The 13,909-nt window shown below is 46.5% G+C and overlaps 1 protein-coding gene across 2 annotated transcripts in view; it reads left to right on the top strand.

Moving 5' to 3' along the window:
* SCAMP1 (secretory carrier membrane protein 1) overlaps positions 1-13,909 on the top strand; it is a 69,856-nt gene that overhangs the window by 22,859 nt on the left and 33,088 nt on the right. For both annotated transcript variants that reach the window (XM_069749922.1, XM_069749929.1), the window contains exons 2-4: positions 3,594-3,671; positions 7,034-7,135; positions 12,719-12,830. In XM_069749922.1, the coding sequence (XP_069606023.1) occupies positions 3,594-3,671; positions 7,034-7,135; positions 12,719-12,830 (292 nt within the window). The remainder of the gene's footprint in view (positions 1-3,593; positions 3,672-7,033; positions 7,136-12,718; positions 12,831-13,909) is intronic.

Here is a 13,909-nt window from a genome sequence, read left to right as displayed (position 1 = left end):
GCACGACCTGGCACCTGCTCACAGTGCCAAAACCACTGGTAAATGGTTTACTGACCATGGTATTACTGTGCTCAATTGGCCTGCCAACTCTCCTGACCTGAACCCCATAGAGAATCTGTGGGATATTGTGAAGAGAAAGTTGAGAGACGCAAGACCCAACACTCTGGATGAGCTTAAGGCCGCTATTGAAGCATCCTGGGCCTCCATAACATCTCAGCAGTGTCACAGGCTGATTGCCTCCATGCCACGCCGCATTGAAGCAGTCATTTCTGCCAAAGGATTCCCGACCAAGTATTGAGTGCATAACTGAACATTATTATTTGTTGGTTTTTTTGTTTGTTATTAAAAAACACTTTTATTTGATTGGATGGGTGAAATATGCTAATTTATTGAGACAGGTTTTTTGGGTTATCAGGAGTTGTATGCCAAAATCATCAGTATTAAAACAATAAAAGACCTGACAAATTTCAGTTGGTGGATAATGAATCTATAATATATGAAAGTTTAATTGTAATCATTACATTATGGTAAATAATGAAATTTAACACTATATGCTAATTTTTTGAGAAGGACCTGTACAGGACCATGGGAGTGCAAATGTCTCAGCCGCCCTCAGGAGGGGATGTCCTGGAAGGTGACGAGACCCCTGGAGCTCTGGTGCAGGAATCCTTGGTAAGTTAGCGTTTTGGGAGCTCTGGAAATTCGAGAAAAGTGGGGTCTTGAAGTAAGTGAAAGCCCAGTGATGCTGGGTGTAACTATACGACTGCTATAATCCGGATGATATTATTTTGTGCGTACCATCGCCAATCATTGCTCCTACAACTTTCAGGTATCGGGATTAGTTTAGCTTTTCAGTTCCAGCCGATGGCCGCTTACTTAGTCTGTCTTACCTTATGCCAGGCTTCTTTGACATTGACAGCAGGTAGCGTTACTCCACCACCTGAAAATATGTGCTGGGTGTAAGGGGGGCCCGCTGCCCCTATAGGTGCCAGGCACAGCACTTCATAGAAGCCTGCATGGAAATGTGAGCTTGTCCAGGTGAGACCTGAGACAGCCAGGGAACGTATGTGGAAAATGGCAGCTGGCCAGGGAGCCTTAGTGCGCCACGTGCTGGCCCTGCTGTAGGGCTACACAACGGGGCCCGGCTTTGTAAACCTGAAATCCTATCATTTTATAACAAGCTAATATCAGGTGGCCATCTCCATCCCTTCATTCCTAATCTTGGAGTTATTTCTTCCTCCCCAGTTCTTTTTGACTCCATTAATTTCGGTTTAATGTTTACATCCAGCAACGGCTGGCACTGATGGCAGCTGATCAGTGGGGATGTCGGACCCCACAGATGTGATATTGATGACCTACAAGTCATTGATATTATACTTTTTAAAATGTATTCATTACTTATAGATCTTCCAGGAAAGTATACTTTGGGGAACCTATAAGAGAGCATCATTATGTGGGGCAGAGACCCTGAATCCAGTGCCACTTATTGGGCTGTGTGCTGTAGTTTTAGTACAATCAGTGTTTTATAGGCAGGAGACTGACTACAGGACTAGGTGTCCGATGCAGGTCTGTCATACTCCACTGATTGGCAACTTGCTGACAGTGCACATTGTTCCCCGGAAGCAGCCAATCAGAGGAGTGGGCGGGGTTATACAGAACTCAGCAGTCACTGATACATCTACAGCAGAGAAAATGGATTTTATTCAAGCTGCATCAAGCAGCCCAGTAAGTGACACACCGCTGGAATCCGGGTCATCGCCCCTACATCGTGCAACTCTCAAATTGCGTAGCTGACCGATTGCTATGTTTACATGTTGCGTTTTTGCTGCTGTGTTTTTCTGCCTGTAACACCTGTTCAGAGAAGCTGCTACAAAAAAAAGGGTTTACTGCTTTTCTTTTTTTGCTGCATTTTTAGAAGGAAAAAAAATCATGATGCAACTTCCTTAAGGTTTTTGCACCCAAATCCTGATACCTGTATTTTTTGCAGCGTTTTTACATTTACTTATTGCTTTCTATAGGTGAAAAAAACACTGAAAGAGGTGATATGCTGCTGTTTTCCAAATCAGTCAGGAAAAAAAACCCAATGTGTGTGCATGAGACTTCTGAGATCTCATAGGCTTTGCTGGTTCTGTAAAACGCAAGTTGCATTAAAAAGCAGCAAAAAAACACATCATGTAAACATAACCTAATAGTATGCAGACGCATAACTGCTGGACGAAGGCCAAAAGGGCGTCTTCTGGATTCAGTCTATAAAGGACTCCGATCAGCACATCTACACATATAGTAATACTGGTTGTGTAGAAGCCATATGCAAATTTGTGTGGAAGTGCAGTGGGGGCGTGCCAATCTGAATGCACTGACACGCCTCCGTGCACTTACACTCTGATTTGCATATGTCTTGTACACTAGATTTCTCATGACTTTCTACAAAGAAGGTATCCTTATTATAGGGTGACAGTCGCCTATACAGCCATGCCACTACTTCCATATCTAAATACTTGCGGACAGGTTCCCTTTAAAGAGCTTTCCGCAGTGTAATGTATGGGGTCTCGCAGATTATATTGGGGAGGATCAGAGTCGGGCGGATTGCCTTTTCTGTGCAGTATTTTTATTCTTCCGGAGATAAGCCGCAGTGAGAGCCGTCTGGCAGCGACTTTCTCCAGTCTCCCATCTGAAAACACACTAAACTTCAGACAAGCCGAATGTGTATGGGGGAGACGGCTGACGGCTGTATGTAGGTGCATCGCCCGCCATAGGACTTCACCCATAGGTGTCTGTGGGTAGTGTCCTATTTCTCTCTCCAGTTGGATTACTTATGTGGGGCTATGTGCACTTTCAGGAGATACATTTTGGATTATTTGTTTTGCTATTTTGTCTCAGTACACTGATCTTTCATGGAAGTGATTTGTTTTGCCCATGTTCTCCTGTGACGATGCCCATGATTGGCACATCTTATAATAAATTCCAAAGCAAGCAACTTTGCAGTTAGTTTGCCCTGTTTCCCCAAACCTCTTCTTTTATTTAATTCTTTATTGCTCTTTGCATGACAGACTGGCCGCTGCCAAGCTCTTGGAGTGGTAGCCGAACATGCGCAGTGTTTACAAGCTCTTTGGTGATGAGCTTGTCAGCACTGCACTGAGGCTGGCCGGATATGCGCAGCGCACTGTTGGCTCCTATTTCTGCTCAGCGACCGTGTCCCTGCACTTCCGACACCGCAGAGAAGACGCTGCCTCATATATACCTGAATCTGAGAGCACAGCAGCAATGATCAGCGCCTGAACTGTCAGGAGCGCTCCATATCTCTAGCAATGAGGAGGCGGGGAGCAGAACATGGGCTATCACTTTTAAGGTGATCCTTGCTTCACTTTTTACTGGCACTGGGAGTTGAGCACTTCTAAATCATCTGCTATTCAGTAGATTCAAAATTTCAGAATCCTCTCTTTCCTGATGATTTGGCTGGGTCTGATCCCCGGATCGGTAGCTGGAGCAAATTCTGGAGAATAAGTTTATGGCTTCTTGTTGTGACATGCTTTGTTTTCTTTTGCCAAGTTTGACATAGTGTAAATAAAGTATCACATGTTTATTTCCTACAGGATCCATCAGTCACACAGGTAACCAGGAATGCGCCCCCCGGGTTAGAAGAATATAATCCCTTCTCGGATTCCAAAACTGTAAGTATTTCCCTCCCTATTGAATATTTGTAGAATATATTATATTTTTTTTAAATTCGTTTATTTATTAAACATAGCATAAAATTACAGCATACATATTTGTCCTTGTCATTAATCTGCATGGTTACACTTACAGGGATTGAAAAAGACAAAACATACATATGCCAATCATTTCACATAGAGAAAGCGTATGTGCTGAGTTATGAAACAGTCAGAACATAGGGTTCTTAAACTACAACCAAACTAAGCCTCCAGAACTACTAAGCCGCCACTTAACAAAAGTTAAATACATTATTTTATTTTTTCCCCCTTCCCATTGCGCAGAATATACTATATTTGGACTTTAACCCCTTTCTGCCATCGGACGTACTATTCCGTCCATGTGGGGTGGGCCTTAATTCCCAAGGACGGAATAGTACGTCCAGCGCGATCGGCCGCGCTCACGGGGGGAGCGCGGCCGATCGCGGCCGGGTGTCAGCTGCTTATCGCAGCTGACATCCGGCACTATGTGCCAGGAGCGGTCACGGACTGCCCCCGGCACATTAACCCCAGGCACAACGCGATCAAACATGATTGCGGTGTGCCGGCGGTATAGGGAAGCATCGCGCAGGGAAGGGGGCTCCCTGCGGGCTTCCCTTAGACCCCCGCAGCAACGCGAATAAAGCGATGCAAAAATAATTATTTTTTCTATAAAATAGTTTTTATCGTATAAAAGCCCCAAAACATAAAAAAAAATGATATAAATGAGGTGTCGCTGTAATCGTACTGACCCGAAGAATAAAACTGCTTTATCAATTTTACCAAACGCGGAACGGTATAAATGCCTCCCCCAAAAGAAATTCATGAATAGCTGGTTTTTGGTCATTCTGCCTCACAAAAATCGGAATAAAAAGCGATCAAAAAATGTCACGTGCCCGAAAATGTTACCAATAAAAACGTCAACTCGTCCCGCAAAAAACAAGACCTCACATGACTCTGTGGACTCAAATATGGAAAAATTATAGCTCTCAAAATGTGATAACGCAAAAAATATTTTTTGCAATAAAAAGCGTCCGCTAAAAAACCCGCTATAAAAGTAAATCAAATTCCCCTTCATTACCCCCTTAGTTAGGGAAAAATAAATTTTTTTTAAAAAAATGTATTTATTTCCATTTTCCCATTAGGGCTAGGGTTAGGGTTAAGGCTACAGTTAGGGTTGGGGCTAAAGTTAGGGTTAGGGTTTGGATTACATTTGCGGTTGGGATTAGGATTAGGGGTGTGTCTGGGTTAGAGGTGTGGTTAGGGTTACTGTTGGGATTAGGGTTAGGGGTGTGTTTGGATTAGGGTTTCAGTTATAATTGGGGGGTTTCCTCTGTTTAGGCACATCAGGGGCTCTCCAAACGCGAAATGGCGTCCGATCTCAATTCCAGCCAATTCTGCGTTGAAAAAGTAAAACAGTGCTCCTTCCCTTCCGAGCTCTCCCGTGTGCCCAAACAGGAGTTTACCCCAACATATGGGGTATCAGCGTACTCAGGACAAATTGGACAACAACTTTTGGGGTCCAATTTCTCCTGTTACCCTTGGGAAAATGCAAAACTGGGGGCTAAAAAATAATTTTTGTGGGAAAAAGAGATTTTTTATTTTCACGGCTCTGCGTTATAAACTGTAGTGAAACACTTGGGGGCGCAAAGTTCTCACAACACATCTAGATAAGTTCGTGGGGGGGTCTAGTTTCCAATATGGGGTCACTTGTGGCGGGTTTCTACTGTTTAGGTATATTAGGGGCTCTGCAAACGCAATGTGACGCCTGCAGACCATTCCATCTAAGTCTGCATTCCAAATGGCGCTCCTTCCCTTCCGAGCCCTCCCATGCACCCAAACGGTGGTTCCCCCCCCCCCCACATATGGGGTATCAACGCACTCAGGACAAATTGGACAACAACTTTTGGGGTCCAATTTCTCCTTTTACCCTCGAGAAAATACAAAACTGGGGGCTAAAAAATAATTTTTGTGGGAAAAAATTTTTGTTTTATTTTTACGGCTCTGTGAAGCTCTTGGTAGGTCAAAGCGCTCACCACACATCTAGATAAGTTCCTTAGTGGGTCTACTTTTCAAAATGGTGTCACTTGTGGGGGGTTTCAATGTTTAGGCACATCAGTGGCTCTCCAAACGCAACATGGCGTCCCATCTCAATTCCTGTCAATTTTGCATTGAAAAGTCAAACGGCGCTCCTTCCCTTCTGAGCTCTCCCATGCGCCCAAACAGTGGTTTACCCCCACATATGGGGTATCCGAGTACTCAGGACAAATTGTACAATAACGTTTGGGGTCCATTTTCTCCTGTAACCCTTGGTAAAATAAAACAAATTGGAGCTGAAGTAAATTTTTTGTGAAAAAAAAGTTAAATGTTCATTTTTATTTAAACATTCCAAAAATTCCTGTGAAGCACCTGAAGGGTTAATAAACTTCTTGAATGTGGTTTTGAGCACCTTGAGGGGTGCAGTTTTTAGAATGGTGTCACACTTTGGTATTTTCTATCATATAGACCCCTCAAAATGACTTCAAATGAGATGTGGTCCCTAAAATAAAATGGTGTTGTAAAAATGAGAAATTGCTGGTCAACTTTTAACCCTTATAACTCCCTAACAAAAAAAAATGTTGGTTCCAAAATTGTGCTGATGTAAAGTAGACATGTGGGAAATGTTACTTATTACGGTAAGTATTTTGTGTGACATATCTCTGTGATTTAATTGCATAAAAATTCAAAGTTGGAAAATTGCGATATTTTCACAATTTTCGCCAAATTTCCATTTTTTTCACAAATAAACGCAGGTAATATCAAAGAAATTTTACCACTATCATGAAGTACAATATGTCACGAGAAAACAATGTCAGAATCACCGGGATCAGTTGAAGCGTTCCAGAGTTATAACCTCATAAAGGGACAGTGGTCAGAATTGTAAAAATTGGCCCGGTCCATAACGTGCAAACCACCCTTGGGGGTAAAGGGGTTAAAAAAAAAAAAAAAAAAAAATCTTATAATCCGTATTCGTAGATGTCCTGTATATAAATTTTATGGCAATAGAGAGGGAATTTCAGAATAATACTAATCCTAGTGTAAACAGTTTCTGGCTCTGGAGGAGCGCTCCCGTCCAGCATTACGCAGATGCCCCAGTGATGTGAATGGGCACGTCTTCACGGCCCTTGTGGCACCGCAGGGAAATGAAGCCCTTTATGCCAGCCTGCACAGTGGGATCCCCCAGGTGATTAGGAGAGAAGACTGGAAAGCAATCCTCTAATGACAATATAGATTTTAGTTTGTCATTGTAAGTTTTTTTGGGTTTTTTTTGGTCTACTAATTTGTCTTTGTTTTTTCTTCTTCAGCCGCAACCAGCAAAAGTGAAAATGCCGACTACAGCTCCGAGCACACAGCCGGCTATAATGAAGCCAACAGAGGAGCCTCCTGCGTACACACAGATTGCAAAGGTAGTATGTGGCCTAATGATTGAGGGAATCTCAGCTAGGAGTTTTAACTGCAGATTCTGCTCCTGCTTAGTAAATAATGCTGAAAGAGCAGATGTCCATGAATCTTGGCAGTCTTTTTTTTTTTTTTTTTTGAGGAGCAAATGGGATAATGTCATAAACAGATCCATTACATAACTGCTGCAGAGGGACCCTATTGATTATTGTGGGGGCCTTCTAGGCTTTATGGCTCTGCTTTTAGAACAGAGAAAGAGGGCATGATACAGAACTTTTCTTTTCCATTCCCAAAACTGACACATAACAAAACCCAGGCAGACCCTGCAACTATCACTGAGGCCCCCTGCTTTTGCTGGCATCCGTTATGGTTATGCAGCATAGCCGTATTGGGCATTTAATCAGTTTATAGTCTTCTCCAAATGGAACAGATAAATTGAGTGTCAGATCATAAGTCAGCAGCCCAAAATTACTGAGTGATGTCAGTACAGCACACGTGGTCCTGGTGCAGTGTGCCAATGAGCACTGAGGATTCCTGCACTGGCAGCCTAGAATGAGAGTTCACCAACAACCATAAGTGAACCTGAGACAAGGAAACCGTGCACATTGGACTAGACGAAGGTTGGTCGATCCTACCGAGATCAGTGTGATCCGCTGACTGTGTATGGGGGCGTCCTCACTCTAACTGGCGCATCATGTAGGGAGAGAAGGATCTTGCACATTGACTTTCTAATAGCTGGCCCTTTTCTTTAAAGGGAATCTGTCACCCCCAAAATCAACGGTGAGCTAAGCCCACCGACATCAGGGGCATATCTACAGCATTCTGTAATGCTGTAGATAAGCCCCCGATGTATCCTAAAAGATGAGAAAAAAGGTTAGATTATACTTACCTGGGCGGGCCATCTGATCCGATGGGCGTCGTGGTCCGGGGCCTCCCATCTTCTTACGATGACGTCCTCTTCTTGTCTTCACGCTGCGGCTCCGGCGCATGCGTACTTTGTCTGCCCTGTTGAGGGCAGAGCAAAGTACTGCAGTGCGCAGGCGCCGGGAAAGGTCAGAGAGGCCCAGCACCTGCGCACTGCAGTACTTTGCTCTGCCCTCAACAGGGCAGACAAAGTACACATGTGTCAGAGCTGCAGCGTGAAGACAAGAAGAGGACGTCATCTGATGACGATAGGAGGCGCCGGACCGGACCAGCAGCGGGTCCGCCCCTGGGTGAGTATAATTTATCCTCTCTTTCTCATCTTTTAGGATACATCAGGGGCTTATCTACAGCATTACAGAATGCTGTAGATAAGCCCCTGATGCCGGTGGGCTTACTTCACCCTCGATTTTGGGGGTTACCGATTACCTTTAAGAGATAAACCAAGTGCTCCTATCTATGGTGAAGTCGATGAAGATGGCCGTCAGCAGAACCATTGTTTGTCTGACACCTAAAATGTGAATAGGGGGCTTTACTTTTGTCCTGTCCAAATAGGAATTCAGTTTTGTGCATGATAGTGTACTTGTGGGACAAATTTGAAACCATGCAGCTGACTAAATAGCCATGAACGACACCTGCCAAAGCATTGTGGCAACTTGAGGGCGGCACCATATTTTGAATACAGCAAATAATTTTACACTTGCTAAACTTGTTGCTGCCAGTCACCAACCAACACTGACACTGTTGCATAGACTGCTGTACGGGGTCCATAGTCTGTGAGCTTGTCCTCCACCCTGTGCACAGACTGATGTATGGGGTCCATAGTGTGTGAGCTTGTCTTCCATCCTGTGCACAGACTGCTGTACGGGGTCCATAGTCTGTGAGCTTGTCCACCCTGTGTGCACAGACTGCTGTATGGGGTCCGTAGTCTGTGAGCTTCTCTCCCTGTGTGCACAGACTGCTGTATGGGGTCCGTAGTCTGTAAGCTTGTCCACCCTGTGTGCACAGACTGCTGTATGGGGTAAATAGTCTGTGAGCTTGTCCACCCTGTGTGCACAGACTGCTGTATGGGGTCCGTAGTCTGTGAGCTTGTCCACCCTGTGTGCACAGACTGCTGTATGGGGTCCGTAGTCTGTGAGCTTGTCCACCCTTTGTGCGCAGACTGCTGTATGGGGTAAATAGTCTGTGAGCTTGTCCACCCTGTGTGCACAGACTGCTGTATGGGGTCCGTAGTCTGTGAGCTTGTCCTCCCTGTGTGCACAGACTGCTGTATGGGGTCCGTAGTCTGTGAGCTTGTCCACCCTGTGTGCACAGACTGCTGTATGGGGTCCGTAGTCTGTGAGCTTGTCCACCCTGTGTGCACAGACTGCTGTATGGGGTCTGTAGTCTGTGAGCTTGTCTCCCTGTGTGCACAGACTGCTGTATGGGGTCTGTAGTCTGTGAGCTTGTCTCCCTGTGTGCACAGACTGCTGTATGGGATCTGTAGTCTGTGAGCTTTTCCACCCTGTGTGCACAGACTGCTGTATGGGGTCTGTAGTCTGTGAGCTTGTCTCCCTGTGTGCACAGACTGCTGTATGGGGTCTGTAGTCTGTGAGCTTGTCTCCCTGTGTGCACAGACTGCTGTATGGGATCTGTAGTCTGTGAGCTTGTCTCCCTGTGTGCACAGACTGCTGTATGGGGTCCGTAGTCTGTGAGCTTGTCCTCCCTGTGTGCACAGACTGCTGTATGGGGTCCGTAGTCTGTGAGCTTGTCCACCCTGTGTGCACAGACTGCTGTATGGGGTCCGTAGTCTGTGAGCTTGTCCACCCTGTGTGCACAGACTGCTGTATGGGGTCCGTAGTCTGTGAGCTTGTCCACCCTTTGTGCGCAGACTGCTGTATGGGGTAAATAGTCTGTGAGCTTGTCCACCCTGTGTGCACAGACTGCTGTATGGGGTCCGTAGTCTGTGAGCTTGTCCACCCTGTGTGCACAGACTGCTGTATGGGGTCCGTAGTCTGTGAGCTTGTCCACCCTTTGTGCGCAGACTGCTGTATGGGGTAAATAGTCTGTGAGCTTGTCCACCCTTTGTGCGCAGACTGCTGTATGGGGTAAATAGTCTGTGAGCTTGTCCACCCTGTGTGCACAGACTGCTGTATGGGGTCCGTAGTCTGTGAGCTTGTCCACCCTGTGTGCACAGACTGCTGTATGGGGTCTGTAGTCTGTGAGCTTGTCTCCCTGTGTGCACAGACTGCTGTATGGGATCTGTAGTCTGTGAGCTTTTCCACCCTGTGTGCACAGACTGCTGTATGGGGTCTGTAGTCTGTGAGCTTGTCTCCCTGTGTGCACAGACTGCTGTATGGGATCTGTAGTCTGTGAGCTTTTCCACCCTGTGTGCACAGACTGCTGTATGGGGTCCGTAGTCTGTGAGCTTGTCTCCCTGTGTGCACAGACTGCTGTATGGGATCTGTAGTCTGTGAGCTTGTCTCCCTGTGTGCACAGACTGCTGTATGGGATCTGTAGTCTGTGAGCTTGTCCTCCCTGTGTGCAGAGACTGCTGTATGGGATCTGTAGTCTGTGAGCTTGTCTCCCTGTGTGCACAGACTGCTGTATGGGGTCTGTAGTCTGTGAGCTTTTCCACCCTGTGTGCACAGACTGCTGTATGGGGTCCGTAGTCTGTGAGCTTGTCCTCCCTGTGTGCACAGACTGCTGTATGGGGTCTGTAGTCTGTGAGCTTGTCTCCCTGTGTGCAGAGACTGCTGTATGGGATCTGTAGTCTGTGAGCTTGTCTCCCTGTGTGCACAGACTGCTGTATGGGGTCTGTAGTCTGTGAGCTTGTCCTCCCTGTGTGCACAGACTGCTGTATGGGACCTGTAGTCTGTGAGCTTGTCTCCTTGTGTGCAGAGACTGCTGTATGGGGTCTGTAGTCTGTGAGCTTTTCCACCCTGTGTGCACAGACTGCTGTATGGGGTCTGTAGTCTGTGAGCTTGTCTCCCTGTGTGCACAGACTGCTGTATGGGGTCTGTAGTCTGTGAGCTTGTCCTCCCTGTGTGCACAGACTGCTGTATGGGGTCCGTAGTCTGTGAGCTTGTCCTCCCTGTGTGCACAGACTGCTGTATGGGATCTGTAGTCTGTGAGCTTGTCTCCCTGTGTGCACAGACTGCTGTATGGGGTCCGTAGTCTGTGAGCTTGTCTCCCTGTGTGCACAGACTGCTGTATGGGGTCTGTAGTCTGTGAGCTTGTCTTCCCTGTGTGCACATACTGCTCTATGGGGTCTGTAGTCTGTGAGCTTGTCTTCCCTGTGTGCACAGACTGCTGTATGGGGTCTGTAGTCTGTGAGCTTGTCCACCCTGTGTGCACAGACTGCTGTATGGGGTCCGTAGTCTGTGAGCTTGTCCACCCTGTGTACACAGACTGCTGTATGGGGTCTGTAGTCTGTGAGCTTGTCCTCCCTGTGTGCACAGACTGCTGTATGGGGTCCGTAGTCTGTGAGCTTGTCTCCCTGTGTGCACAGACTGCTGTATGGGGTCCGTAGTCTGTGAGCTTGTCTCCCTGTGTGCACAGACTGCTGTATGGGATCTGTAGTCTGTGAGCTTGTCCTCCCTGTGTGCACAGACTGCTGTATGGGGTCCGTAGTCTGTGAGCTTGTCTCCCTGTGTGCACAGACTGCTGTATGGGATCTGTAGTCTGTGAGCTTGTCCTCCCTGTGTGCACAGACTGCTGTATGGGATCTGTAGTCTGTGAGCTTGTCCTCCCTGTGTGCACAGACTGCTGTATGGGATCTGTAGTCTGTGAGCTTGTCCTCCCTGTGTGCACAGACTGCTGTATGGGGTCTGTAGTCTGTGAGCTTGTCCACCCTGTGTGCAGAGACTGCTGTATGGGGTCCGTAGTCTGTGAGCTTGTCCACCCTGTGTGCACAGACTGCTGTATGGGGTCCGTAGTCTGTGAGCTTGTCCTCCCTGTGTGCACAGACTGCTGTATGGGGTCCGTAGTCTGTGAGCTTGTCCACCCTGTGTGCAGAGACTGCTGTATGGGGTCCGTAGTCTGTGAGCTTGTCCACCCTGTGTGCACAGACTGCTGTATGGGGTCTGTAGTCTGTGAGCTTGTCCTCCCTGTGTGCACAGACTGCTGTATGGGGTCCGTAGTCTGTGAGCTTGTCCACCCTGTGTGCACAGACTGCTGTATGGGGTCCGTAGTCTGTGAGCTTGTCCTCCCTGTGTGCACAGACTGCTGTATGGGGTCCGTAGTCTGTGAGCTTGTCTCCCTGTGTGCACAGACTGCTGTATGGGGTCCGTAGTCTGTGAGCTTGTCCACCCTGTGTGCAGAGACTGCTGTATGGGGTCCGTAGTCTGTGAGCTTGTCCTCTGTTCTGTGCCCATTTTCTAAAATCTCTACATGCTAGGTAACGGAAAACCCAATTCCTGTCAGGTTTGCCTAAAATAATGGCTATACGTAAAATCCTACTTTTTTCCATAATTCCTATTGCCTCTTTTGGGTCTAATTCTACTGCCACGTGACCCCCACTATTCTGGTCCATACACTGAAGTCTGTCGATGCCAGAATGGTGGCATTATAATCTCTGGTTGTCATGTTTCATTAGTACAGGGTGTTTTCAGGAGCTCTTTGGTAAATGATTATGAAAATCCTTTTAAGAGCAACTTAACATTTTATGTCTGAAATTCTCTTCTCTTAAGGAACATGCTATAACCCAGGCCGAGCTTCTGAAGCGCCAGGAAGAACTGGAAAAGAAAGCAGCAGAACTAGACCGCAGGGAGCGGGAGATTCAGAGCCTGAACCAACCAGGAGGCGAGTACAACATTTAGTTGTCCATTTCCATCACCAGTTAAAAGGCTTGTTCTGGATCAAACAAATGTAGCTGCTTTCTTGCAAAAATGGTACCGCACTTGTCTGTGGGTTATGTCTGGTATTGCATGTAACCTCCTTTCTATTCATTGAAGCTATACTGCATTACGGGACTCAGCCCCTGGACTAGTGAGGCACAATCTCTCGGAGAGCAGCCTTGTTTCCCCAATCCCGTACAAGCCTTTTACATCTTTCATGACTGCTGCTTGTACATAACCGGTCTCTGAAGAAAAAGCAATGATTTCACTTTGCCATGAGAGTTATTAGCTAGAGAGGTGCAGTCAGTTCAATAATCTTATAGACTAGCTTATTAAAACCACTGACAGAATAAGTGAACAGCATTATTTTGTGACAGTGGTGCCAATCAAGGGGGGGGGACATTAAGCATAAAGTGAACTCGTATGCCCCAATTCATCAAGACTGGTGTGTTTTAGGCAGAGGCGCCCGATTCATTAACAAATATCAATACTGACTGTCACCTCCAAATAGAGACTAGGTGTGAACAGGTGCTTACTAGTGATGAGCGAATATACACTTTGCTCGAAATTTCGCGAGCACGCTCGTGTGTCCTCCGAGTATTTTTTAGTGCTCGGAGTTTTAGTTTTTCTTGCCACAGCTGAATGATCTACATCTGTTAGCCAGCATAAGTACATGTGGGGATTCCCCAGCAACCAGGCAACCCCCACATGTACTGATGTAAATCATTCAGCTGTGGCAAGAAAAACGAAATCTTGATTAACGAGTATATTCGCTCATCACTACATATACAATCAAACAAATAGAGCAGCACACTGTAGCGCCATAGCATGGAAATATGAAAATTGAATCACATTACTACACTAGAAAAGATGAAAAATTGAGAATACTTAGCGCACAAATTGGCCAGAGAGCACTCCGCCCCTCAACCTCAGGCATTTTTAATTACAGCAGGATCCTACCTTCCCATAGAGATGTAGACTTTAGTCAAAGAGAGGATTCACATTAGGCAGGTCCTGGCAACAAGAGTCGCCTTATCGTGGCTG

This window comes from Ranitomeya imitator, chromosome 1, assembly GCF_032444005.1.
Source record: "Ranitomeya imitator isolate aRanImi1 chromosome 1, aRanImi1.pri, whole genome shotgun sequence".
NCBI classification, from domain to species: domain Eukaryota; kingdom Metazoa; phylum Chordata; class Amphibia; order Anura; family Dendrobatidae; genus Ranitomeya; species Ranitomeya imitator.
The sequence above is the reverse complement of the archived record's forward strand: the minus strand, read 5'-3'. Positions and strand labels throughout refer to the sequence as shown.